General features: G+C 37.1%; 1 protein-coding gene across 2 annotated transcripts in view; it reads left to right on the top strand.

Moving 5' to 3' along the window:
- Nucleotides 1–220: 220 nt before the first annotated feature.
- The window catches only part of CNTN5 (contactin 5), a gene marked incomplete at both ends in the record, with an annotated part of 341,700 nt that continues 314,824 nt past the window's right edge, over nucleotides 221–27,096 (top strand). For both annotated transcript variants that reach the window (XM_084278561.1, XM_084278562.1), the window contains one exon: nucleotides 221–278. In XM_084278561.1, coding sequence (XP_084134687.1) covers nucleotides 221–278 — 58 coding nt within the window. The remainder of the gene's footprint in view (nucleotides 279–27,096) is intronic.

Consider the following 27,096-nt stretch of genomic DNA (forward strand, 5'->3'; position numbering starts at 1 on the left):
TGTCAGACTACCTGCCCCTGTGCATACAGAGTTCTTTGGAATGAGACTTTTAATTGCATTAGGACCAGCCCTGTCTTTTGAATTGTCTATCATATTATTGCAAGATATTTTTAATTTTCCTAACAGAGGTTTGTCTTTGTCTCACTAGGCTAAGCTTTAATGAAGAAACGTCAACGTTGCTAACAACTGCACAAAAAGGGACTGAAGACCTTTGTGACCAATGATGTGGTTGTCATGGAAACTGTTTCTGTTTCTGTCACTCACTGGCTGTCTTTCAGGTAAATCAAAACAAAACCAAGAAAACTCTTTTTATTCTTTCAAGGCTCTTAAATGCAAACAGAAATAAGAAGATGTAAAAGCCTGCCAGAGAATAGCAACATCATTATTAAAACTATTTGCTTAAGTAGTGAAATTGAAAAAAATTATAAAGGCATTTACAAGTGCTCTCCATCTGCCTTTAATTTGTACATAAATCTGAATAGCATTTAAAAAGAGGACAGATACATCTCTCATTTGAAAAGACAATGACAATTTTATTATTAAAATAAGAAAAAAAATAGAAAATTATTAATTAGCACAGTGCTCTCATAAAGGCTAACAGCTGCAGAATATGTCATATTAGTATTATGTTCTGCTTTTGGAAATTTGTTTTTAGGTTATTGGGATTTTTTTCTGAATTCTGTGTGTATTTTATTGATAGTTTTGATTTTTGTCCATGTACTAAGAGTACATCTTTTGCAAGTTTTTCTCTTGGCATTAGCTTAGTTGTCTTTACCTTTGCACGTAATAAAATGAGTTAATCAATAATCATTTAGGCTTCTCATATGAATATTTTTATAATTCGATAGCATATTGTCTTTAATGGATATTTTTTGGCTGCCCCATGTTCTTATGCCGCCTCTTAAACTTTCATTCAACAGCTACTAAGCTACTCTTTTCTCAAATTCTTCCAAAACTTACTGGTTTGTGTTATCAGGAGATAAAATTTAGTAAAAGTCTCATGTAGCTTTCTTATATTATCTTTTGGACAAGGAATGTTTCTTCTGGTTTGTGCTGTATTATCAGGAATATTAACAATTTTGGTAGTATTTCTATTTAAATTATTCTAATAGTAGTGTCTTAAAACCACAATCTATTAAAGTAATTCTATTTTTTTTAAGTTGAAAATTATATCTTTGTTACAATTTTTCAAGAACTTGCAAAATTCAGAAACATTTCATAAATTCAACTCTAGATTGTTTTTTCCTCAAGAATGGTGTCTTCAACATTGCAAATTTTCAGAGTGAAAAGTGAACATCTGGAAGAAGATATTACACAGCCAAATTAATGTACCTGAGCATACACTTAGTCTCACATAGGTAAAATCTCCTTACTCTCAACTATGTTACACAGAATGCCTATAAATATTAGAGTTTTCTCCAAGTAGAATTATCTCCTTTACAAAATGATTACACGTTGCAAAATTTCTGAGACACATTTCATATGCTGTGAATTCTGTATGCTAAAATTGCATATACAGGCATAAATTTCAAACGTTTATAACAGACATTTAGGTATGTATAGTAAACAAAGATCTTGCAATGGCTTTAGAGCATTAGCAGTGACTGATTCTAATATAGCATAAACATATGTAACTTATTGGGAATTTAAAATCAGTATTTACAGAGAATTTTGTTTAAATAACATAATACCCAATATGATTTCTAAAGCATTCCTCTTTTAAAACTTGATTTTGATTTGTGATTCTTTAGGATATTTAAAGGTTTATTCCATATTAATAGAGCATATTTAAACTGCTCTTACAAATAATTTTTAACTTCACTACTCATTTTCACATGCTGTTGAGTATAATGTGGTAACATATATTTTTCTCCTACAGAAAGATAAATTTGTAACAATTTCATTAATATTAATAATAAATTAGAAAATTTAATGCTATAAGAACTGTAATTGACCAAAGATAACAAAATTGGGTTCAAAGTTATTTTAATTAGATTGTCAATGAAACCGGTAATTTAATGTCTCTATACCATTCACATTTGATTACACTGTTCTGCATTTGGAGCTGCTTTTGTATTACAGTGCTCACTAGAACATGTCTACAACTGCAAATATTTCCTACTGTTGATGCAATTCAAGGTAGCCTAGTAAATTAGATGCCTGAATGCATTGTTCTTAAAGATAGAGAAATTGGTATTGATGCCAACAATTTATTCAAAAAACTCCTGTTTTGGGTTGTGTTAAAATTCCATATTTATCCATTAAATCATCAGATCATGGGATCACTCTTAGCAGCAGGCAGTATTTGGAAGAGAGTACTACATTCTTGTATTGATTTTGCAGTGGTGTCGGAAATTATCCAAGAAGAGAGTAGATGACCTCTCTAGTACTTTGTGTCAACTCTCTGTTTATATTATTTTTATATTATCTTTATCTTAAAATTGACCCTGTTATTTTATGGTTTGCTTATATATTCATGAATGTATGCAAGTGTGCTTAAGCTACGTGGAAAATTATTTTGGGGTGGAGAAAAATGTATTTGCTGAATACAGGAAGGAGTGCTGTTATGTCTTACACAAGTTTAATTATTTTAGTGTGAGCAAAAAGTAGTATTTGACTATAGCTCACAGTTATGCACTTACATTCTTAGAAACTTTACATTTGTTAACTATTGCTAATTAACAGATGCAAAGAGGGTCTCAAAATTTATAATATGCTGCTTCTTTTCTTATGGTCTATTACCACTCTTCAAGCCTAATTGAAGAACTAAGCTGTGATTTTTAGACCTAGGTTCAATTTTGAACTGAGCATTGGAAAAAAATTATTTAGGTTTTTGTTTGTTTCTTTGGGGTTTTGTTCTTCTTCCTACAAAGCTTTCCTGTAGGGAAGAACTCAACATGTAAGGGAACAGGTTACCAAGGAGGAACTATTCATCTGAAATTCAGGGGAGTTTTTCATATCTCATTCAGTTACATTAATACCCGAAGTGAGTTTAGAGGTGACCAGCTTAATTTAAATCAAGTTAGTCAGAAGGTAATCTGAGGTAATGTTTAACTTTCGTGATAGCATATGTATCCCAAGTGATGGGTGATAGGACGAGAGGAAATGGTCTCAAGCTGCGCCACGGCAGGTTCAGATTAGAGAGTAGGAAACTGTTCTCCACTGAAAGGGTTATTGGGCATTGGAACAGGCTCCCCAAGTTGGTGGTTAAGTCACCATCCATGGATGTATTTAAAATATGGGTAGATGAGGTGCTTAGGGACATGGTAGAGGACAGGTACAGTTGGGCTGCATCTCAAAGGTCTTTTCCACTGTAGTGATTGTGATTATATATATGGTTACACATTCAGAGCATCTTTAATGTGTAATTCTGAGTATTCGGTGGCAAATCACAGAATGATACAGGGTATAGCATCAGCAATTTTGTTTACTGGATGGTATGGTCACGTCTGTGTTCTTTGTGTGTAATCATGACTTTATGCTTTGGACTGCATTGTCGTACATACAATGAGACTGGGTGTGTGTTCCTGTGGTTTTGCTGTCCTGGTTCCCCATAATCATTCTGTGATCTGCTTTTATGTGTGTTGTAAAGGGTATTTATATTTGATTCATACTAGTATCAGCTAACTAGAGAACATTTTATTTGTCTAGAATTGTCAAGGTTTCTTGCACTAATTTCTCAGAGAAACTGGAATTTAATATAGCTGAAAGGCATTGTTTTAAAACAGCACTCCCTAACCTTGGAATGAAACAAACAGGTATGTCTCTTTGTGTTTCAGAAGAGGAGAAATATTTTTAAAATAGATCAAAATTACATGCGATTATCAGCTCATGGTTAATAGACAAAGTGAAACTGTTGCTTTTATTTGCAGATGTAATACATTTAACAAAAGCCAGCTTGAGAGTAGGGCTCCTGTCATTCTTTTTAATAATTATTGCTACCCATGATAAGATGTTTTAAAATTTAAATATATTTTAAAGATTACATAATAGAGTGAGTGGTATTTTTAGAGTTCTGATTCTGTTTTAATCTACCATATATCCCTTATGCCCTTTTGTTCCCCTGCCCATTTATCTACTCCTTCTATGCTATTACCTGCTGCACGTTAATTAGGTCAAAGAGAGACTCATTTTCTCTGTAAGGCATTATAATTCATGGCATCAATAAAATTATGGGTATAATGAAAGTAACAAGACTTTGCAAGATAGAGGCAGTACTTCTGAGACCCAGTGGTCACTGCTTATAGTGCCAAGTGAGTAAACACTTGTCCTTAAACCTCATCTCTATGTACTGTTCATTTCTTTTCATATAAAACATTCTCGCTACCAAGCAAAGACTCCCTAAATAGTGATTTTTTTCTCTGTATCCCTCAGTATGGTGCTCAAAATTAAAAACAGCATGACTTTTCCTGAATAGTTGCTTGCTAAAAGATGATATGAATGAACACTTAGAAAAAACTCTTCTTGGTTAGACAGAATATGTGGAACAAAAACAAGTGTCCTGTCTAGTTTTGACCAACAACTGGCAGTGATCTGAGGTGCTTCCTGTCTTTTATTGCCCCCATCCCTCTCCATCTGGCTGCTTGGAGGCTTTTAGGAATTGCCTCTGTCATCTGCACTTATCAGCTTCCAAAATACATCTCAAACCTGCTCAATATGTGACTTTCAGAATTCCAGCAGCCACTTCCAGGATTAAAATTCATTGCCTAAGGTTCATAAACTCATTAACCAAACCATATAAAATATGCATACTACCCTGAGTGCCAGGACTACCTCGCAGTTTTATTCTTCCTTCTTTTGGACGATGTCCGTCCTTTGTCAGAGTGGACAGTACATGAAAGGATGCTTCTCTGTGAAATGAATGATGAACACATGAATGACCAGTGTTTATCACTGATAATTCCCATACAATTACCTGCCTTCCTCCTCTCCCCTCAGCCATGCTCTTATGACAGTATAGCAAGTACCACAAAACTTTATCATCTTTGATAGCTGAGGATAAAAGACAGAGCTCTGTATTAGTACTAGTGCCTGGGGATGTTCACATTCTCAGCCATTGTGAAATACAGCATTTGCAGACATTGCAAAGCAAAAGTATAATGATTTTTCACAGTACTGAAATCCAAGCAAGCCTGCTGCCTACATCCTCACTTCCGGATTTAGTTCTTAACTGGATTGAGGAGGAAAGCACTTACATGCTGAATGTTGCACTTTGTCTAATTATTAAGTCAGAAGAAGAATGGAAAGATAAAAATTATTTACTTCTGCCAGAATCCTGTAGTGTGATTAATGTCAAGCAATCAAGGAGCAGAAAGGTTGTGGTCATGTAAAGAGTCAATTTAAATTTGCACATACAAAAATATTTCTATGAGAAACCCTTCTGCTCATTTGCATAGATTTGTGCATGTGTGTTTTCTCTTTTTCAGAATTTATGCAATAAACTATTCAAGTTTTTATACCCGGTTGGGGCTATGTAATTATATGCTTGTATGTTGATATATGATGCTTCAATGGGCAGGGTACCAAATGTTAGACAAACATGAGATGGTGTGCTTTCAGCATGGAAGAATTAATGTGCTAGGACTTTTGAGAGCTGAAATCGTAGTAAATCTGAGCAACAATTAGAATCACAATGAAAACATTGCCATATGTACAAGAATCAAACTAATGACTGATATTTCATTACATAACAGTAGTAAATACATTTATTAATATCATTAGCATACTGTAACATTTCAATTACCTACCTAGCTATACTTTCTCAGTGTATTGAACTCAGATTTGTTCATTAGAAAGATCTTATCTCCTAACGAGTTCTTACCAATCATACTAACAGTTCTAGCAAACTGGTACTTCTCACTAGTCTGGAAATTTTTGGAATTTCCTCCAGAAAAAAATTGTCTTACCCACTGAAAAATAGATTCCAGTCATTCTACTGTTACCGTCAATCTGCAGAAAATATTTCCCTCAAGTATATCCTCATTTTTTTGTATTTTCTATTACTTGGTGGACAAGCCTTAATGTGACAGATTGTTTAGAGTCAGTCTATTGAAATATGTGAAGTATGATGCTTTTGACATATTTTCTATTGCATTAGATATGATAGTAAATCACATGGTTTTTACTGATAGGATTATAAAAAACTATAGCAAAGCAATTATTGTGTTAAGATAATGATTCTACCTTTCTGTCTGACAGTTTACACAGAAATATCTATTGGTTTAATATTACACAATAGGGTAATGGCTCTGTTACTTTATATTCTTTGAATTATATTGGAGATGACATGCTGTTGAGTTTCAGTCCTGACATTGTACTCCTGGAGTCTCATCTTGACCCGGAGTCAAAATGTCAATCAGCATTACCAGTTTCTAGTGGTTTCAATTGAGGTCTTTGTTCATTCCCTCTCCCTCTTTCTGGTTAAAATATTAAAGGCTAAATCTCTTTTAATGTCAAAACTCCATCATTTGAATCCAAGGGTGTCCAACGTCTATAACACTCATATAACCTATGGAGTACAGTAAGGAATGAGTCATTCTGTTTTGCTTGATGTTTTACCTGAAATTTTTTTTTCTTAGAGATTTCAGACTGCTTGTTTATTTTTACAGGCTAATAGAAAGATAATGGGCTAGTAGGAAAATAATGGTAATAAAGTTATAAAAGCATATTTTTTAAAGTCTTGCTACTTTAGTGGGGAGAATTCTGCTGTTAAGAAGCTGTCACAAAGAGCTGGCCAAAACAGCAACCATGAAGGACAAGATTCATCTCACTTAACTTGAATGTTTAAACTGAAATGCCTGAGTTCAGAAATAGTTGCTTTCCATCCCAATATGGTCAGTGGGAAGAGATGGCACATGTGATAGGTAGCAAAACCCATCTGAATCCGACTTACTTTCTGGAATTTGGCATTAAACCAGACTAATTTATAACATTAAGGATATGAAGTTAGACCTCTTTTGAGTTTTGGACTGATTAAAGAACCTAGAGAGGCAGCATGTCTCTGAACCAATATTAAATATTTGACAAAAATAAAATTGTGCTAAGGTAGTGCATACACTGTACCTACAAAAATAACCCAAAATAGCAATGAAAGCTTTCACTGAGGAGAAATGAACAGTTTTGAATGTTGGGTCAGTGAGAAGTATCCAGACTATGGTTAGACTATCAATGCTACTTCATCAGGTTGTCTCTTCATCCTGGTTATGGGATGGTTCAGCATAGTCAGCCACATACTAGGGCAAATGCTCCTGCCATGGGCTGTCAGGAAAAGATCCCTGAACCCCAATGCAGCTTCCTGACTTTGAATATCCGTAGGAATAACTGTAAGTGGGGAACTGCTTTATTTGCTCTTGAGCATATTCAGGAACTTTATCCTTACACCCTGGACCTCCTGTTAGGTACCATATGTGGGCAAGGCAATACATCTCTCTCATGTCACTAAAAAAAGGCTCACCCAGTTAATATTTAATAGAGCACTTTGGTTACTAGGACAGTCAATCTGTTCTGTTTGATAAATGTTGGGTTTTCTCACCTGAAAGTAATGTTAAAATTTGTAGCCACTGTAAACATAGTCACAGAGTCTGTGTAGAGACTAACAGCATGATCATGAGAACAAATCACCTAACCTGTCTCTTAGTCACTGTGGAAAATCCTTACCTTCAGCCAGAAGTTCAGTTGAACTTCTATCCATTGAGGATAGCCTATCAGCTCCACACAGCACAGTGAAAGATGGTATCTGCCAACTAAAGGCAGCACTCAGGACCCAGCAGTTTAATTCGTAAAGCCTGTTTCCTTCTGCCTGTCAGAAGGATGTTAAAGTAGTTCTTTGTCCTTTACTCAGATATTGCATGTCTTACTTTTCTAACTACTGTCATAGGTGACCCTTCAGTAGTTAGAAAAGTAAGACATGCAATATCTGACAGAAACCTCTGCTGTTTCATCCATACTTCTGGAAATTCAGCAGTTGTGCAACAAATTGCAACAGTGACAAGTTTTTTGTAGGAATATCCATTCTATGAAGTGTCCAACATTTTTCTAAAATGTGATCTTAGACGACTCCTCCTTGTTGTCAGAAGTAATGAAAACAATAATGTTTGGTCTCAACAAGCAAGTGAGTCTGTTTTCCCTTTCTTTCTAGTGCCAGACATGTAGAAAGAATAGCTAGCTCATAATGCAGAATAATTTCCGGTTTCAATGCAGCTCTAACAGTATAACAAATACATAATAAAATAAGTCATTAACTTCATTTCAAAAAGTCATTAGAAGCTAGAACAATGTTTCTTAAGCATTGGCCTGGCCTTTCCTAATGGGAATGCAATAAAAAGGCAGTGAAACCTTTGAAATGATGACAAATTCAGCTTTGAAATTAGATACAGTTTTCTAGTAATGAGGTTAAAACAATATTAGAACAGCTATACTAGAAGAGCGGGTAGATGACAATGCTTCAAGGTGGAAAGCAAAATTAAGTATCTTTTTAAATTAAATGTTTTATCACATTTTTAATAGAAATTCTATGGAGGATGTGGGTGAATGTGTGTGTGTGTGCATATGTTGGAACAGAATAATATTGTATTGCCTTCTAAAATACTTTGGATTGCATTAATCCCTATGGTTTGGGATTTTGGATTTTCTTTTGGGTTGTTTTTTGTTTGTTTGTTTTGTGATTTTTTTGGTTTGGTTTGGTTTTATCTATCTTGGGGGTTCATTGAGAGCACAGCAAGCTCTTTATTCCTTTCTTCCATAGGACTGGTCAGAAGTTTCTCAATGTGATATCAAATAATCAGGCTAGCTGCATTCAAAAACATTTCTGTCTTTGTTGTCATATAACCAGATGAGCAAGACAGAAGAACAACCAGGTTGTTGGTTCATGTCCAGCTTCTATTTCAGTCAATAGAGTCCTAGTTCTTTTATCTGTCAGAAATGCCAGGCTCAAACCTCCTCATAGTCTAGTTTAGAGGATGTGTCCTACCTATAGAAATACTTTATAGCAGTATGAAAAACCTTCTTCTAATTGCTGACCATTTTTGCCCTGAGTGGCTAAGAAAAATACTGCACTGTATGACAAGACTTTAGGAAAAAAAAAAACACATCTGTAAGGGGGTTTTATCTGTTTATTTCTCACTGCTCAATTCCAATATTAGGAAGCAAGCGTGTTATTGGAAAACTTCCCTGTGTCTTTGAGACTTCCAGACTTTACTTTTCTTTGCTTAAACTTTCCAAATAGGATTCTTCAGATGTATGCTGCCAAGTGTCTATGGAGATCTCTTCTGTTTCAACTTAGTATGGTCTAACACACTTGGCAATAAAAGATTGAACTGACAAACCACAGACTACATATTTCGGGGTAAAGGAAACCTCTCAGCTCATTCACATGCAAAGGTTTGTTATAGCAAATAAGATCATAAAAAGTGTATGGGAGAAATCAGATTGGAACCATAGACTGAATAAATTTATATAATAGAAGATGGAAGTATTTGTTCAACATTTTTGGGGGGGAAAAAACTCAGAACGTGTACAAAACACTTTCAGAAATGATCCAGGTGGCTAAACACGTTGCTCTGCTGGAATGAAAAGTCATGTACTTATTAAGGTTATAAACTTTCTTCAGTGAAATTATTTTCCTCCCACAGCTTAAGTCCATAGCTTCTCTGTGTATGATAATTACCTGTGTCAGAGGTGGAGTGATAAGATAACCTGTCTCCTTACAAATATTCTCTTCTGCTCCCTAGGTGTTAACTATCTTCTTCTTTGAGACTTGCCCATCTGAATAATGGCAATAGGTTAAACTCAGAGCAATTTTATCCAGCATGAAGTTAATGTTTGTTGCCTATATCATATCTGAACAAATCTTTGTGTGCTAGAAAAGCTAGTGTGGTTTTGTTTGTCAGTTGATCATATTTTGTTCAAATGGCTTTACTACCATTTGAAAACACTGCTGCTTTTTGGAGCCACCTTGAAAAAGTAGACATTAGCCTCTGTGTTGAGAACCTGAATTATATATATATATATATATATATATATATATATATATATATATATATATATATATATATATATTTGCAAAAATTAATAAATTATGTAAGAATAAAATCTGTCAGTCTCTCCACATTGGAGGCAAGCTGGCTGATGTGGACAGGTGACATATCTTACCAAATAATGAATAAAATACACTTCATATGTATGTGAGAACATGAACATAGGTATCTATGAGTAAACCTCTTGCTGTTCCAAACTTAAGAAGTCACTTGTCAACCCTATAGCTGGTTTTGTTTAAACTGCTGCTAGCAGTTTCGTGAGAGCAGTTTCTGAACTGTAGTGTAACTATATTGCTATCCCTAACTGAATGAAAATAAAGTGTGAAAAGTAAATATCTCTTCTGTCAAAATGTATTAAATTTGCATACATTGTTCAGTGGTAAGACTGTAGGAGGCAGAGTTTATTGAGCTCTGTACAGCAACGTGATTGGTAACTGCTTTGCTCGGTGGACTGCTGTGCTAGGTAGGTTTTTCCTTATTAAGTGCAGTAGTGTGAAAATGCTGATAATACTGAAGAATATATCCTGTGATTTTGGCTTTCATTCAGCATGGCTAGCTGCGCTATGTACTGAGGCCACTTTCAGTAGTAGTTTTAATTTACTTCATTGGATTTATTGACCTTAATGTTGGGTATTCAAGTAGAAAGGCTTTATCTAGTATATTGTTAAATACTACACCAGAGTAGAATTTGGTTGATATTTTTGTGCAGCTTTGTGTTGGAGTGAGTGGATTCTGTACTTTGTGGGGTTTTGTGGGTTTTTTAACTAGGCACCACTACAGCTAATGCAGCTCATGAACTCAGTGGTTAAACAGTTTGCATACCAGTGATGTCCATTGGGGTGTAAGCCCCATGGTGAGTGCACCATGGCCTGTGCTTCTAGTGTTTGCTCTTAATACGGTGTGCAACTGTGAAAAGGAGTGTTTTAGTCACAGCACTATAGGTAGTGTCAATTTAGCTGTAGGTGGTTTGCTATGGCTCACCACACAGCTATTAACAGTACCATCTTTGCTCAGCACAGAATTGCAACTGATAGTATTAAAACTCGCTGTAATGGTGTGAATGATAGTGTTCTCATCTTGTCCAGGAAGAAATAGGAAGACAAGCCTTCTGACTGAGCCTGTGATTTAAGTGAGTCAAGTAAGGAAAGAATGTAGTCTCATCATCTGCAAGAGGATGTGGCATCATTGACATTTAGCATTGATTTTTAAAAGGATTAAAGAAAGAACAGTGGATCACAAAGTCAGCAGATTTCAGAAGAAAAAAAGATTAGTATATTCATAAATATCTTCTGACATGAGGACCAGTGTAACTGAGCATTTCTGAATCCCTCTCTGGAAATGCTTTTCTCTATGGCATGTGGAAACTACACTTAAATGAGGTGCTTGATGTACATGACTAAAGCAAGCAGTGTGAATAATCTCTAACACTCCAACTGTTGTTCACTTGAAGCCCCAATCTGTTCAAAATGATAAAAGTGGAAAACTTCTCACAAAATATTTTAGGATGCAAGATATACAACAATAAAAAATAGAACGAAAATATTCTGAACTGTTAGAGTATAAAAATGAATATGTTTTTCCTTGTAGCTAATTAGTGCTAAGATATTATAAAGAGAGGCTTGTGATGAACAGTTCTAGCAGTGTAGGTGAGAGGAACCTAGAGTCCTGTTGGACAACTGGATGTCCATGAGCCAGAAATGTGCCCTTGTGGCTAAGAAAGCCAATGTCATCCTGGGGTTTATTAGAAAGGGTGTGGTTAGTAGGTCAAGAGAAGTCCTTCTGCCCCTCTACTCTAGCCTCACATGAAAGGAGGAACTTTTTCATTGTGAGAGTGATGGAGCACTGGGACAGGCTGCATAGAGACGTTGTGGAGTCTCCTTCTCTGGTGACATTCAAAACACACCTGTATATGTTCCTGTGTGATTTAATCTAGGTGATCCTGCTCTGGCAGGGGGGCTGGACTAGATGATCTTTCAAGGTCCCTTCCAACTCCTAATGTTCTGTGATTCTGTAAAATCTGTTTATGTCACAGATGGGCAGAAGAGAAGTGAAAAGTTTATGTTTGCTAGTATAGAAACCCACAGTGGTGGTCTGTGATTTGGTGAGCTTGCTTACCTAGGACTATAGGAAACATTAACTTTCTATAGAGTTTACAATGTGCGTTGGTTTGATTTCGGTAATACATTAGAATAATGAATTTTTTTCTAACATAATTATGGTTCAAAGTAAAATGTTTTTCTGTTTCTAATATATTTCTTCACTAAATATATGTTGTTTGGTGATCGTATTAGATAGAATTTGTAGGGGGGGGTTCATTTGCTGGACAGTTCTAAACACTTCCTAATGACTAACGTTCTATTTTGCATTTATCAGTTTAATACATTTAAGACTAATAATAGAGAGGTTAAATAAACAGCAGGTAAGTCAATGAGTGTGAGAATTAAGCTAAACCTAAGACACATCATTTTAATGATGCATCATCAAATTCATCCACTTAAGTGAAAACTCGGAAAGCTTAAAAAAATCAGTAAAATTAATATTAAAAAGGAAAAGGGGTATAAGAATTAAAAAAATAGGTTTTCATAAATTTTCCTTTTCTCTCTGTTTTAGACCTCTATGACATTTAAAAATCAATATTTCTGATTATTTTACGTAATCCAGAAGACACTTTTAAATTAAGTGCTGTTATTCAATAAAATATTGGCATGCTGCAGAATTTTAGAAAATATTGATTTCACTCTAATTTGCGACTTGCAGAAATACCACACAAATCATTTTGAATAGAGTATATGAATATCTCTAGCTTAATTTATCAAGAATGTAAAAATCTGATGCGGTGGGATGACCCAGGCTGGAGGCCAATGTGGCCCCCAAGGCCACTCTATCTCTATCCTCCTCTGCTGGGCAGAGGGGTGAAAAGACAAGGACATGGTCCAGATAAGGACAGGGAGAGATCACTCACAAGTTACTGTCACGGGTAAAACAGACATGATTTGGGGGAAAATTAATTTATTCCAAAATAAGTGTCAATTAATGACAAATAAGAACAAACCTTAAAACCCATTCCTCCCACCCCTCCCTTCTTCCCAGGCTCAACTTCACTCCTCATTTCTCTTTTCTCCCCCGCCAGTGGCACAGGAGGATGGGAAATAGGTGTTGGGGTCAGACCATCAGATGTTTTCTCCGCTGCTCCTTCCACCTAAGGGGGAGGACTCCTCACATTCTGTCCTTGCTCCAATTTGAGGTACCTCCCACAAGAGACAGTCCTCCATGGACTTCTCTGACATGAGTCCCTCTCACGGGCTGCAGTTCACCAACTGTTCCAATGTGGTCCCCTTCCATGGTCCTTCAAGACCAGACTGCTCCAAGATGGACCCTGCATGGGGTTACATGTCCTTCCAGAAAACCTACTCTGGCATGCACTCTTCTTTCCATGGGGCCACAGGTCCTGCCAAAAGCCTGCTCCAATGCAGGCTTAACACAGACTTACAGTGTCCTTCCGGCATATGCCTGCTCCAGTGTGGGGTTCTCTACAGGCTGTAGGTGTAATCTCTACTCTCCATCATCCATGTTGTGGCAAATGCACCAAAGAGGTACAAAACACAGTTGTCCACTTATCTCTTTGCAATTATTGTGGATGGAAATCCACCATGTTGGTATGAGAAGCAGCTGAAGGAGGGAGTCTTACGACAGCAGGACAGCCTGGTTTTGGCTGGAGAATGCAATATAAACAGATAGATGGCTTCTACACAGAATTTCAAAGGCCACGGTGCCCAGAGTGACACTTTTTGCTTCATTAACTGCAAAATGAATATTAAAGTTGACACCCCTAAATATGCTAATGCAAAAAGCAGTACATGCTAAACATGGATGGCTATATTATTCAACTCTGCCCAAATCACGTTAAATGGCACTCCTGAGAGGGAATTGTTAAGATTAGGGTATAAAGGGTATAAAGAAAGCGACACTTTTGGGGAGGAAAGAAAAAGAAATACCGAAGAGACAGTTGACGGGCTGTGCTCCTTCTCCTCCACCCAAGACAGGGATGCCTTCTTGGTAAGTAATTGCGATTGGACCCTTTTAGTGAGAATACCCAGGATAATATTTTGCTAGCATTTTATGATAATCCTAGCATTTCAATTATTACTGTAGTTATATATTAACTATTGCACCAAGGAAGTGCCTATTGTGAACAAGAAACTAGGATTTTTTTTTTTCCTTATGTTACTTTCATCATTGATTTGCATATTTCTTACATCATTGGGTGAAATGGGGTCTTGTGCTAGACTTAGTTAACCTAACATCCAATTTAGTCTCTCTAACTTCTGGTATTGTTTGTCTATAATTAATTTAGCCTGTCTGACAGGAAACAGTGAAAGACAGAAAGCAGATCTAAAAGCTGACCAGTGTGTACCTCTAGAATTCTATTGCATTCTTTAGTTTTAAACTTGCGTCATCATTAAAGACTCGAGAATGTCAAAAGAATTTACAAATATTGGTTTGGCAAGATATCCTACCTGTGCTTCACAGCATTTCCGAATTTCCTCTGTTTGAGTAGATTTAGGACTGAAAAAAGTGGGAACCAATGAACAAAAGAAAATTAGTTTCCTCTAAAACTCTCCCTCAGTCTTCTGTCTTCTGTACATCATAGTCTTAAATAATGGCTGTAATGTATACTGTAGTCTGGTAGTTAAGGCTGTAAATTTGCATGCCTCCCAACTTGCAATGAGGGTTACTATGTACTGTCATGCAATTTGACAGTATAGTGGACTTGCCACACTAATTTTTCTTAGCAGAATTTTTAAGGTTTGTGGATTTTTGTTATGAATTTCACAGTGCCAGTTCTATAGACAGAGAAATAAATCCATGGAGCCTAATATGGAATATAATAATTGGAAGTAGTAACAGCATTTTATTGTAATTTGTATTTGTGTATTAGTAAAACCGCTTGGATTTTAAAGTATCTTCTATGGCAATAAGGGAGGATGAGCCCCTTTAAACAATAATAATAAAATCTAAGGAAAATTAAATTGGAAATCTAAAGTAAAAGTTTAGCTTTTTACTTGTGTGTGATATTTGAAGAAATTCTGTTCAATTCAATAGCCTTTTCAAGTAGCCCGCAAGGTTTTTTGGCTTTTAGGTTTCATCTGGTCAACTGTTCTTATATTCGCTGCTAAGTTTTTTAATACCTCAGATAAAAAATTTTCAAGAAAAATACTTAATAATTATTAAATTAAGCCTTTTCTGACTGAAGAAATTTATGAGTAACATATTTCTAATTCTTAGCAATACATTAAAAAGGAAATTATTGAGTTCTGTAAAAGTTTTCACTTTGATAAAGTATATTTTCTCATCAATTATAGAGCTCTGTAATGAACTTTTCTCAATTATCCTAATTGTTGCATTACTCATGTCAGTGAAAAAGTTCATTTTTAAATACTAATTAACCTTCCAGCTATAGATAAAGCATATGCCTTTCTACTTCTCATTTCTGACTTGAGTCTTCCTGGAACATTTTTATTATAAACATTCTTGAGAACTGGTAAATAATTTTATTCTTTTCCTCTTTTACCTACACACATCCACCAGTTTTCCTTCTAAAACAGCTGTTTTTTCAGCCATATAGGCAATGCTGCAGAATATTCTAAAAAAAGATATTATTCATCTGTATAAAATATATAAAGATCTAAGTAATTTTTCAGAATGTCTCCTGAGAGGTAAGTCTTTTTGATATTTTCTTGATGTTTAAGAAATGAGAAACTGTAAAATAAAAAAGCTAGCTCTAGTCCCAGCATGGTATTGATGAAGATTTTGTGGCATGAAATAAAAGTAAAGGATTAAAAATACATCTATGTGCTGTTTCTAAATCCACAAAGAATTCTAATGTATCTTCAGAGAAATCTATCAAAACTCCTTTCCAGGGCTCTGATCACGATATTCTCATAATTCAATTTGAAGTACAGTTGTCCAGCATTTGGCTTAATTTATCTAAGAATAACAAACATACAAAAATTATCTCCCAAAGTAGCAATTGATGAGTCCATTTCTGGTTTTCAGCCTTGAAATTTGCCATTGCTCTTGTTGTGAAACCACATGTGCAGCACGTTATGTTGTCTGCTTAGGCTACACCAGTGCTGTGGAAGGACTGTCACGTCTTTGAGGATTTGTGTTCTAGGAACTGGTTGGGTTTGTATTGCTGATACAGAGTTAGACACAATTTTAAAAAGTTATTGAAGCTGTATCCAGAGTTTTATTCCTTGCAGAGATGTTTTCGTTAGCATGGAAGTTGTTTTGTTCTTTTGTCAGGTGAGACATGACCACAGCTGGCAGTGATAGTGGTAGCAGTTTTCTTCCATCCTGTATTTGAATTGCAAATGGCTAAATAGCTAACTTTGCCTTTGAGCTTTTATTATGAATTCCAAGAATCACACACTTAGAAATGATTAATACTCAAGGCCATACGCTAGCTAAGATAAACAAGCCCCTATGTTCTTGATGTAATAATATAGCAAGATTGTAAGTCAAATTTTAGATTAACAACATATTATTATGCCAGCAGGCAAAGATTTCTGTTAATTAGTTCACAATTAGTCCCTCTTATTTCTAATCTCAGAGTATTAGATATTGATGGAATTAATAGATTAGTAGCTTCGTCTTAATGGTGTTAAACAGGCCATAATGCAAATAGGGATTGGTTTTAATGGGATTTATTGATTTATGTGCATATGCTAGTTAATCAGTTTTGTGCTTAACCCACACAATAGCTTTATATTTTAGGTCATATAGAAAATTCAGGGACCCCTTTGTCAGATTAAGAAATATTTTTTTGTTTAGTAAATTTCTCCATCATGCAAATTTCAGAATTTCCAAATAGACCTGTTCCTGCATATCATGCACCTGCTGCACTGCATTATCCTATCAGCAAGTCAAAACCTCCTTCATTTGAGTTTCAAACTAAAGTTAGAAACAGTGCAATTCAGGAACTGTGTTGAGTTGTTATGTACTAAGAAGACACATATGGCTACTTGGAGATGTTCATACAATGTATGTCAGGATATCTCCATGAGCTTCTTAGGAAACATTTAAACATGAGAGGGAATCCAGAGTGACCTTGACAGGCTTGAGTGTAGGGCTCATGAGAACTGTGTGAAGTCCAAAAAGGCCAAGTGCAAGGTCCTACACATGGGTCAGGGCAATCTTAAATACAGCTATAGCATGGACAGAGAATTGATTGAGAGCAGCCCTGAGGAGAATGACTTGGGGGTGTTGGTGGACAAGAAAAGCTCAACATGAACTGGGAATATTCATTTGCAGCCCAGAAAGCCAAACAGAAATCAATCATGGGCTTCATTAAAAGAGGCATGACCACTCTCATGAGACCACACCTGGATGGTTGCATCCAGCTCTGGGGTCACCAGTACAAGAAAGATATGGAGCTGTTGGAGTGAGTCCAGGTGAGGCCACACAGAGGATCGGAAGGCTGGAGAACTTCTCCTTTGAAGACAGGCTGAGACAGTTGGCTTTGCTAAGCCTGGAGAAGGGAAGGCTCTGGGAAGAACTCATGACAGCCTTCCAGTACCTGAAGGGGACTACAGCAAAACTGCATATAGTGACAGGGCAGTGAGGCACTGGAACACGTTGGCCAGAGAAGTTGTGGAAGCCACCTCCTTGGCAGTATTCAAGTCCAGGCTGGATGGGGCTTTGGGCAACCTGGTGTAGTGGAGGTTGTCCCCTGCCCATGGCAGGGGGGTTGGAACTGGATGATCTTTGAAGTCGCTTCCAACCCAAACCATTCTTGAGCTTCTGAAACATCATGGATTAATAAATATAAGATTAAATAATAATAAATAGTTTTAAGTGGACTTTTAAAACACCTGAATTTTGACCTGTAACACAAGAATTTTGACCTGTAATTCTTGGAACTGCAAAAAACATAAGCCAGATCACCTCTTCTGTATCCCCTCAACCAGGTGCAAAGAAATTTGCTGCAATCAACAAGTAGGGCCAGGCAGTGATTCTTTCCTCTTAGGTGGTATAGAACCAAGAGCATCCTTTTATCAGCATGTACCCTTCTTGTCCCTTTAAAAAGAAAGAAAAGAAAAAAAGGAAAAAATAGTCAAACAGCTGTTGAAAGATACTTGTTCTTCAATGGAGTCTGCATCAGACTGATGAGCTGAGTACCAGCATGAAAATGACTTGCTCTCTTTCTACTGGTGACAGAGTAAGTGGAGTCTCATAAAATAGGCATGTCAGTGACACAGTCTTCTTATTTTTGCAAGATTAAATCAAATCCATCTATTTTATCTAAATGCATTAGTGCAGATTTCTGTAAGACCATCCATCCTCACGATAGATTTGTGACCAATCACTGCTCAAATCTAATTTCTGTTGCCTTTTCCTGATCATTTTAAAACTCTGCCTTTCTCCAACCCTTCCCTTCCCCCGGCCAGTGAGATTCAGCAAGTAAACTTAATATCAGTACATTCACAGCTACAGGATGTGGGGGTTTTTTCTCTGTTGATTTTGTTGGATTATACATTCCAAACTGTTAAAATAAAATTTACAACACCCTGCTATCTTAACAGTAAACTAGCTCGCAATGAATTTACTTTAATGAAATTAAAGCCATAGAGTATGACTGGAGAGCAAGTCCTCTAGTAGTTGCCTCAATTTGTAATAGATACAAGTGTAAAAATACAAATAGATCATGTGCAAATGCAGATTTTTCAAAACACTAAGGAAAGATTTATAATACTACATTCTCAGTTGATCATCTAACTACAAAATTCTAATTATCTCATATTGAGATTTCATTTCTAAAAGATGTTTTTCAGATACCTCGTAAAAATGCACCTTTGCTATGTTTAACTGTAGCCTACCAAACAAAACCAACCTATCTTCCAAAGAGAAGCTCTATTCAGAAATCATCCCATCAGGTCTGTAAGATTTTATTTTATTTACTTTCTAATTAAAATGAAGAACAATTAGGGGTTTTGACATTTAATTTTTAAAAGCATTATTTTATCTAAAAAAGGATGTATATCTGCTAAAATATTCGTTGCTTCACTAACCCAGTGCACATATGTTTGCTTTGCATCTTTCTATTTAAGAATTTTGAAAATAAGGGAAATGTAATCTTAGAGGTCTATTTCCTTTAACACAGAACTCCTCAAAACCCGAAACTGAATGCTGCCTCCACCTCAGTTCTTCACTAGTAAGACTAGTTTTCAGGAATTTAAGGACCCAAAGACAAAATCTTGAGCAAGGAGGATATACCCTTAGAGGAATGGGATGAGGTTAGAGAATATTTTAGCAAACTGCTTAATTTAGGTGAAAGAATAATTTAGCAGACTAGACATACATGAAATCTGATAGGATGCACCCTTGAGTATCAAAGGAGCAGCTGATGTCATTTTGAGGCCAGTTTTGATTATGTTTGAATAATTATCATGACCATGAGAGGTGCCTGGGGTCTGGAGGAAAGCAAATGTCACTCCAATCTTCAAAAATGGCAAGAAAGAAGCAGGGAACTACAGGACAGTCAGTTTCACTTCGATCCTTCAGTAGGGGATAGAACAGCTAATCCTGGAAACCATTTACAGGCACATGAAAGACATAGAGGTGATTGAAAGTAACAGCATAGGTTCACTAAGGCAAAGTCATTCTTGAAGAATCTTCAGTGATGAAATATTAGGAACCTTCTACTGTCTTGGTACTAGAAGGGAAAACAGTGGCTATTGTTCACTTTGACTTCAGTGAGTCTTTGTACACCAGAAAGACTCAGGCCTGTCAGTCTGATCTCAGTCCTGGGGAAGATCATGGAGAGGGTCATCTTAGGAGCTATCATGCAGCACATGCGTGATGGCCAGGGGATCAGGCTTAGTCAACATGTGTTTACAAAAGGTAGATCTTGTCAAACTAACCTGATCACCTTCTATGACAAGGTGACCCGCTTAATGGACAAGGGGAAGGCTGTGGGTGTGGTCTACCTGGATTTCGGTAAAGCCTTTGACATGGTTTCTCACAGCATTCTGACTGAGAAACTGGCTGCAACTGGCCTAGACAGGTGGACCCTCAGCTGGGTTAAAAACTGGCTGGATCACTGGGCCCAAAGTGTGGTGGTGAATGGAACCAAATCCAGCTGGAGGCCGGTCACGAGTGGCGCCCCCCAGGGCTCAGTCCTGCATCCATTCTTGTTCAACATCTTTATCAATGACCTCGATGAAGGGATTGAATGCTCCCTCACTAAGTTTGCAGATGACACTAAGCTGAGAGGAAGTGTTGAGTGAGCCTGAGGGTGGGGAGGCTCTTCAGAGGGATCTGAACAGAGTGGACTGATGGGCTGAGACCAATGAGATGAAGTTTAACAAGGCCAAGTGTAGATTGCTGCACATGGGACATAACAACCCCATGCAGCGCTACAGGCTTGGAGGAGGTTGGCTGGGAGCTGTCAGGAAGAGAAGGACCTGGGAGTGTTGGTTGACTGCAGGCTGAATATGAGCCAGCCATGTGCCCGGGCAGCCAAGAAGGCCAGTGGCATCTTGGCTTGTATCAAAAACAGTGTGGCTAGTAGCTCTAGGGAAGTAATTGTGCCCCTGTACTCGGCATTGGTAAGGCCACACCTCAAGTACTGTGTGCAGTTCTGGGCTTCCCACCATAACAAGGACATTGAGGTCCTTGAGCAAGTGCAGAGAAGGGCAACCAGGCTGGTGAAGGAGCTGGAGGGCAAATCATATATGAGGAGCGGCTGAGGTAGCTGGGGCTCTTTAGCTTGGAGAAGAGGAGGCTGAGGGGAGACCTTATCACCACCTACAACTACCTGAAGGGAGGTTGTAGAGAGGTGAGTGATAGTCTGTTCAGCCAGGTGACAGGAGATAGGACAAGGGGAAATGGCATGAAGCTGTGCCAGGGCAGGATTAGATTGGACATTAGAAAAAAATTTTTTACTGCAAGAGTTGTCAGGGCCTGGAACAGGCTGCCCAGGGAGGTGGTTGAGTCACCTTCCCTGGATGTGTTCAAGAAAAGGGTAGATGAGGTACTCAGGGACATGGTTTAGTTTAGGATGGAAATGGTTGGACTTGATGATCTTCAAAGGTCTTTTCCAACCTTGTGATTCTGTGATTTGACTTGTGGGCTCCAATGCTTATAAAATACCTCATCCTGACAGTAAAGTAGAATACTAAAAAGCTTAGTAATTCTACAGACTAAGGCTTTGTAGTTATGTATTTCCTAATGTATGCAGTGGTTATTTTTCCCTGTCTTGCTTTGGGGTCTCTAGGTGTTTAGTTTGAGAAAGCAGAAAGGAACCTTGTATGAATTTAGAAGTACTATTATGCGGAGTGCATTAATTGAGGTTTGCAACAGTTTGCTGTTGTGAAACTAAAATTCTTTGGAGATTTGTTGGCACTAAATACAACAGCAGAAATATCACCAGCAGCATGTTCTTTACATTCCCAATGGAACCCAGAGGAACCCTGGCTGCTTTCCTCCCTCATTTACATTTATTTTCTACTTGTTCAGCAGAGTTCAGAAATAAGAAAAAAATTCAATTTACACAGGTATCTACATTGTTCTTGGACTTTTCCTGAAGAGCTGGTAAAAATGCATGTTGATCCTTTAGTCCTTTTTAGTAACAGGAACAGGATAGAAAATAAATTCTGGATCTATAAATTAACAATATTAATCACAGAATACAAATTTTTATAATTTACCCATTTTTCTTTTGCAGCTTATTGTATAAGAAAAAATAGTGCATTTCCAATTCCTCTGTATCTTTTAGATATACTTTTCATTAATCCGTTTTAGCTATTTTCACATGTGTGCATGTGTATGTATGGAGTTTTGTTTTTATTGGGAGATTTGTGGTATATTTTGTGTGTATTTTCTCATTTTGGTAAGTTTCAAATTAAATCTTTCATCTCCATATTTCACAGACATGCAAGAATTTCAAATACATGAAAATAAGATTTAAGCTGTCTCTCTGGTAATAGACCCACCGTACTTTCAATAGGACAGCTTCAGCAACACAAACAGCACTGCAAAGTAATCAGGAGTACATAGATTTATGTGGCTGATTTAGTGTGATGTTGTGTTTCACATCCTTTATAATGACATGATCACCCATCAAAAAGAGATGAAAGCATCAATATTGTGACATTGTTATACGGTGTCATCACACCTTGACATAATAATCTTTTGCCACAGAAGAAATACAGATGGTTTGGCCTTTAATTGATACATTATTCCTAGTCATACAGACAGATTGGAATTTTAATTCAACCCCTCTCTACTTGATAATTCCTGTCTGTCTTTAAAAAAACCCAACACAATAGCAAGTTTAAAAGCTTTCTTTGACGGTGTTTATACGAAAAGAATAATATATTCTAAAATGTAGTCAGATGATGGACTGTAATGCCCTCAGCAGACTATAAAAATTCTGCTAAAATGAATGTGCTTTGTAGAGCAAATAACATTTTTTTTTTCCAGGAACCTAGATAAATAAATAATGTTTGCTTCGAGTTCCACTTCTGCTGTAAGTGTTCTTTTCTCTTAGAGCATGCTAAAAACTACAGCAGTAACATAACTTTTATATCAGTGCTGTACTGACTCATAATAGATACTCAAAGTTTTCCTGTTTTCTGATACAGTAACAGAAAACCATGGGAAGTTTTATCTTACAGACACTCACATTTTCTAGATCTATTTCCGAAGGAATTTCCCCAGTATGAGAAGATAAGATTAAGTCTCAATATAAGCCCACAGGATGCAATCAGCACACAGAAGTGTTACCAAAGCACTGGTCAATTGTAAATTACACCAACTGAAAAAAGTCTTCGTTATCTCCTTGACCTTGCATGATTTCTGAGAAAAATATAGAGAGAGGCCTATGGAGGAAAAATCCAGATCTGTTCTAACTGGGTTTCCTCTTCAGTTTTTCATCGTCTCGAAAACAGTTTTGTAGAAATCAGTGGTTCCTCATTAGGTGACTGTGATTGGGTGGCAGCTAAACATGTGTCCGTAGAAAGAGCTGTGACCATCTGGAAAACTGCAAGCACAAAGAAGGGCTGTTTTCAAAGTATGGCCTCTATGTGCTATATTGTTTCAAGTATTTGAATGCAGACAACAATAGCTGAAGTAACATCAATGTGTGAAAGATGTTTAGGGCTTTTGCCACAGACTATTTTTTCATATTACAGCATATGCTGTTTTTCTGGTTGTTTGGTTTCTTTTAGATTTTTAAAAAGGCTTACCAGTGAAAATGCAGAGACAGAAGAAAACAGTAAAATCATAGGACAATTGAGATTGCTGAGGGACCTAGAGAAGCTCAGGAAGTGGAACCATGTGAACCTAGTGAGCTTCAACAAGGCAAAGTACAAGGACCTGCACAGGGTAGCGCCCATCATCTATACAGACTGAAGGATGGAGGGTTTAAGAGTAGCCCTGAGGAATAGAAATTGGGGGTACTGGTGGATGAAAAATTTAACATGTGTACTTACAACCCAGAAAGCCAACCATATCCTGGGCTGGATTAAAAGAAGCAAGACCAGCAGGTCAATGGACGTGATTTTGTCCCTCTGCTCTGCTCTGGTGAAATCCCACCTGGAGTACTGTGTCCTGCTCTGGAGTCCCCAGCATAAGAAGGACATGGAGCTGTTCATGCGAGTCCAGAGAAGGGACACAAAAATGAAAAGAGGGCTGGAGGACCTCTTCTTTGAAGACACGCTGAGAGAGTTGGTGTTGTTCAGCCTGGAAAACAGAAGGCAGCAGGGAGAGCTTATAGCAGTTTTCCAGTATAAGGGGGACTTATAATTAAGATGGGGACAAGGTTTTTAGTAGGGCCTATCGCGATAGGTCAAGGGGCAAAAAAAAAAATCCTTTCAAACTAATATAAGGTAGATTCAGGCTAGATACAAGGTTGGTTTTTTTGTTGGTTTTGGGTTGTTTTGTTTTGTTTTGTTTTTAATGAGAGTGGTGAAACACTGGAACAGGTGGCCCAGAGAGGTGGTATATGCCCCATCCCTGGAAGCATACAAGATCAGGTGTAATGGGGCTCTGAGCAACCTGATCCAGTTAAAGGTGTCTCTGCTTACTGCAGGGGATTTGGACTAGATCACCTTTAAAGGTCCCTTCTAACCCAAACTATTCTGGTTCTATAATTGGAAGGGACATCTGGAGGTAATCTATTATGCCTGTCTGCTCAAAGAAGGGGCAATTATGTCACAATGCTTAGTCAGGGATATGTCCATTAGAATCCTTAATGCTTCCAAAAATAGAGACCCCACAGCCTGACTAGGAAACATGTTCCAGTATTTGATCACCCTCATGGTAAGTTGTTGTTTTTTTCCTTTGGATCCAACACATTTTTTTGTTTCAACTTTGTTGCCTCTCCTCCTATCACTCAGAATTCTGGGTTCATCTTCTCTGTTGAGGTGGTTGTGGATAGCAGTAAGATTTCCCTTTTTCTTCTCCAAGTTCTCAGTCTCTCCCCATCAAAGAGATGCTCCAAGCCATAATCACCACTGTGGACCTTCTGTCTGTGTCTCTCTTGTACTGAGAAGCCCAGAACTCGATACGGTTCTACAGGTGTGTCTCACCAGTGATGAGCACAGTGGAAGGATCACCTCCCTCAAACAGCTGGCAATGCTCTGTCTAATGCACTCCAGGAAGCTCTTTGCCTTCTTTGTCACGAGGACACACTGCTAGCTCATCATCAATTTGTCACCCACCAGGACTTCAAGGTCCTTTTCTGCCAAGTTGCTTTCCAATGAGTTGACTGCAGCCTGTCCCAGTGCCTGGCATTATTCCATACCAGATGCAAGACTACATGACATACGTTATTTGGAAGCCTCTGTATGCCACATACAGATGTGCAAACACATCCAGATAGATCTCATTTCCCTCACACAATTAGATTCAAATTTGTTTGCATTCTCTAAATGATGTTGCTTTGTGAGCACTGTGTAATGTTTTAATTAGAAAGTCCTGCAACAGCAGGGAGAGATTTCAAGGGTTAGAGGGATATTTGTGAACTTGCTCGTAAGTCCTTTCTTTCTCTGAAAGTCATATGAAGTTATTGGCCTAACATAGTTTGAAAGTGTGATTTAGGTTTTTGGGTAATTCTGATACTTCTGGACCTACTTAGTAAAAATTAAGCTCCTGGTTTACTTTCTTCAAGTAACGTGCATAAATAATCTACATTACTGCTTCCTCCTCATTCTAATTTTATACTTATCATAATCTTTCCTGTGTTTCAAACTGTTTTCCTGTTCCGCTGCTTTGATTCCTATTTCAAAGTGTTCCTGCTAAACATTCCTGTCAAGTCCGTGAATTCCAATTTGCCAAAGGAGTATTGCTATAATATTGATTTCTCTAATAAAGCACCTTGTTATTCCCCTAAAAAATCTTCACCCTGAACTTGTGGTAAGATTAGCTTTTTCACATGTAAGGGGTGCCCCTCCATATTTAGGTTTTATATGCCTATTAACAGGGATCTTTTCAGTTCTAAGTTTTGTACAGTGTCAAGCACACTGCTACCATCTGAAACAAATTAGGATAATACATAAATGTGTTCATTTCTACCTCTTTAATAAGCCAAGGCCTGCTGATAATAATAGTTTCTCACAATTTGTGCCCAATGTTCACATATGGCACAAGGTACAAGTGGTCAGTCTCCAGCTTTAAATTAGTCACAGAGTAATACTTGTTCTCACAAGAAGGTCACCATGCACTTTAGTATAAAGTGGTCTTTTAGCAGATGTTCAAACCTTAAATATTAGCAGTGCTGCAACATACCTGCATGCATGAGCGCGCACACACACACATATATATTAAAAAAACCCCACTTTTCAGCCCTCATCTGCCCTGTGTAGGTGTACATAAATTGTGCTATCTCAAGATAGTTAGTGTGAGGTCTCTTAATTAATTACTTTGTTAAAAACCTAGATTAAGCTGTTTGTAGGCATGCAGAACTGTAACATAAGGGCAATGGTTATGAAAATAAGTAGAAAAGGATAAATTTCATTGGCTGGAATGACTGCAATAGTGAGATTATCTTGAGATTCTATTTTGATTCTATTTTGATAGACAGGCTAATCTAACAGGGCTTCTTATACTCTTATTCGCTATTTAGGCCGGCTCACAATATTATTTTGCATTTAAAGTGTAGACCACATGAAATTCTGAAAATCTGTTTCTGTTCTTGTCCAACAAATGTTAACCTGTTTTTATGATATGATTTTAATTGATTTTGTGTTTATGATTGATTTAAAATCTAGCTAATCCCCAGCAAAAATAAGCAGAGTTCAGAGGAACAACATTGGCATTTTATATGAAGGTCTGGGTACTTTGTTGTGGAAGTTGGGAGGGAGATATTATTTAACTGAGTCAAAGCAGCACAGGTCTTAGATTATTAAAAGCAAAGGTGGTTTTGGTGAAAATCATGATAGTGCTTTGGGAATCTAAATCGCTTTCACTCGAGTTACTGTAGCTCAGCGAAATAAAATTATTTCTGTATGGGTCTACTGTCTTTAAAATTTCATCAAATGAAGGGAAAACGTTGAGTATTTGTTAGACAATGGCTTATAGAATACTTAATTATGGTACCTAATTTTGTCTTTTATGACTTAATTGGTCAATTTAAGGGATTATTACCATATCCATGACGTATTAATGTACTTTCTTTTTTAGATTATTACAGTGTTGGGGTTTTTTATTTGAATTTATCACCTGAACCATTAACATGTATAAGTCCCCATGATACAGGGCATAAATTAGATCATGTTGTAAAGTTCCTCCCTTTCAGGCTTATCTGTTACTTAATATTTAATGCTTTTGAGTTGGACTTGCCACTTGAGTCATTTCCTGTGTTACTGTACATTTCCTTTTCTGCAGGAGTACCCTTGAGGTCTTGTAATTTGCAGGCAATGGGGACTTTCTATCAAGATTTTGACCAGTCTCTTAATTATTTACCATGTCAAAGATTCTCTAATGTTTTTATTGCCCCCTCGTGGGCCATTTACTAAAGAGCAATTTGCTGTTTTGGAGATAAATTAGCTTTATTTTG

Source organism: Gallinula chloropus (genome assembly GCF_964237585.1).
Source record: "Gallinula chloropus genome assembly, chromosome: 1".
NCBI classification, from domain to species: Eukaryota; Metazoa; Chordata; class Aves; order Gruiformes; family Rallidae; genus Gallinula; species Gallinula chloropus.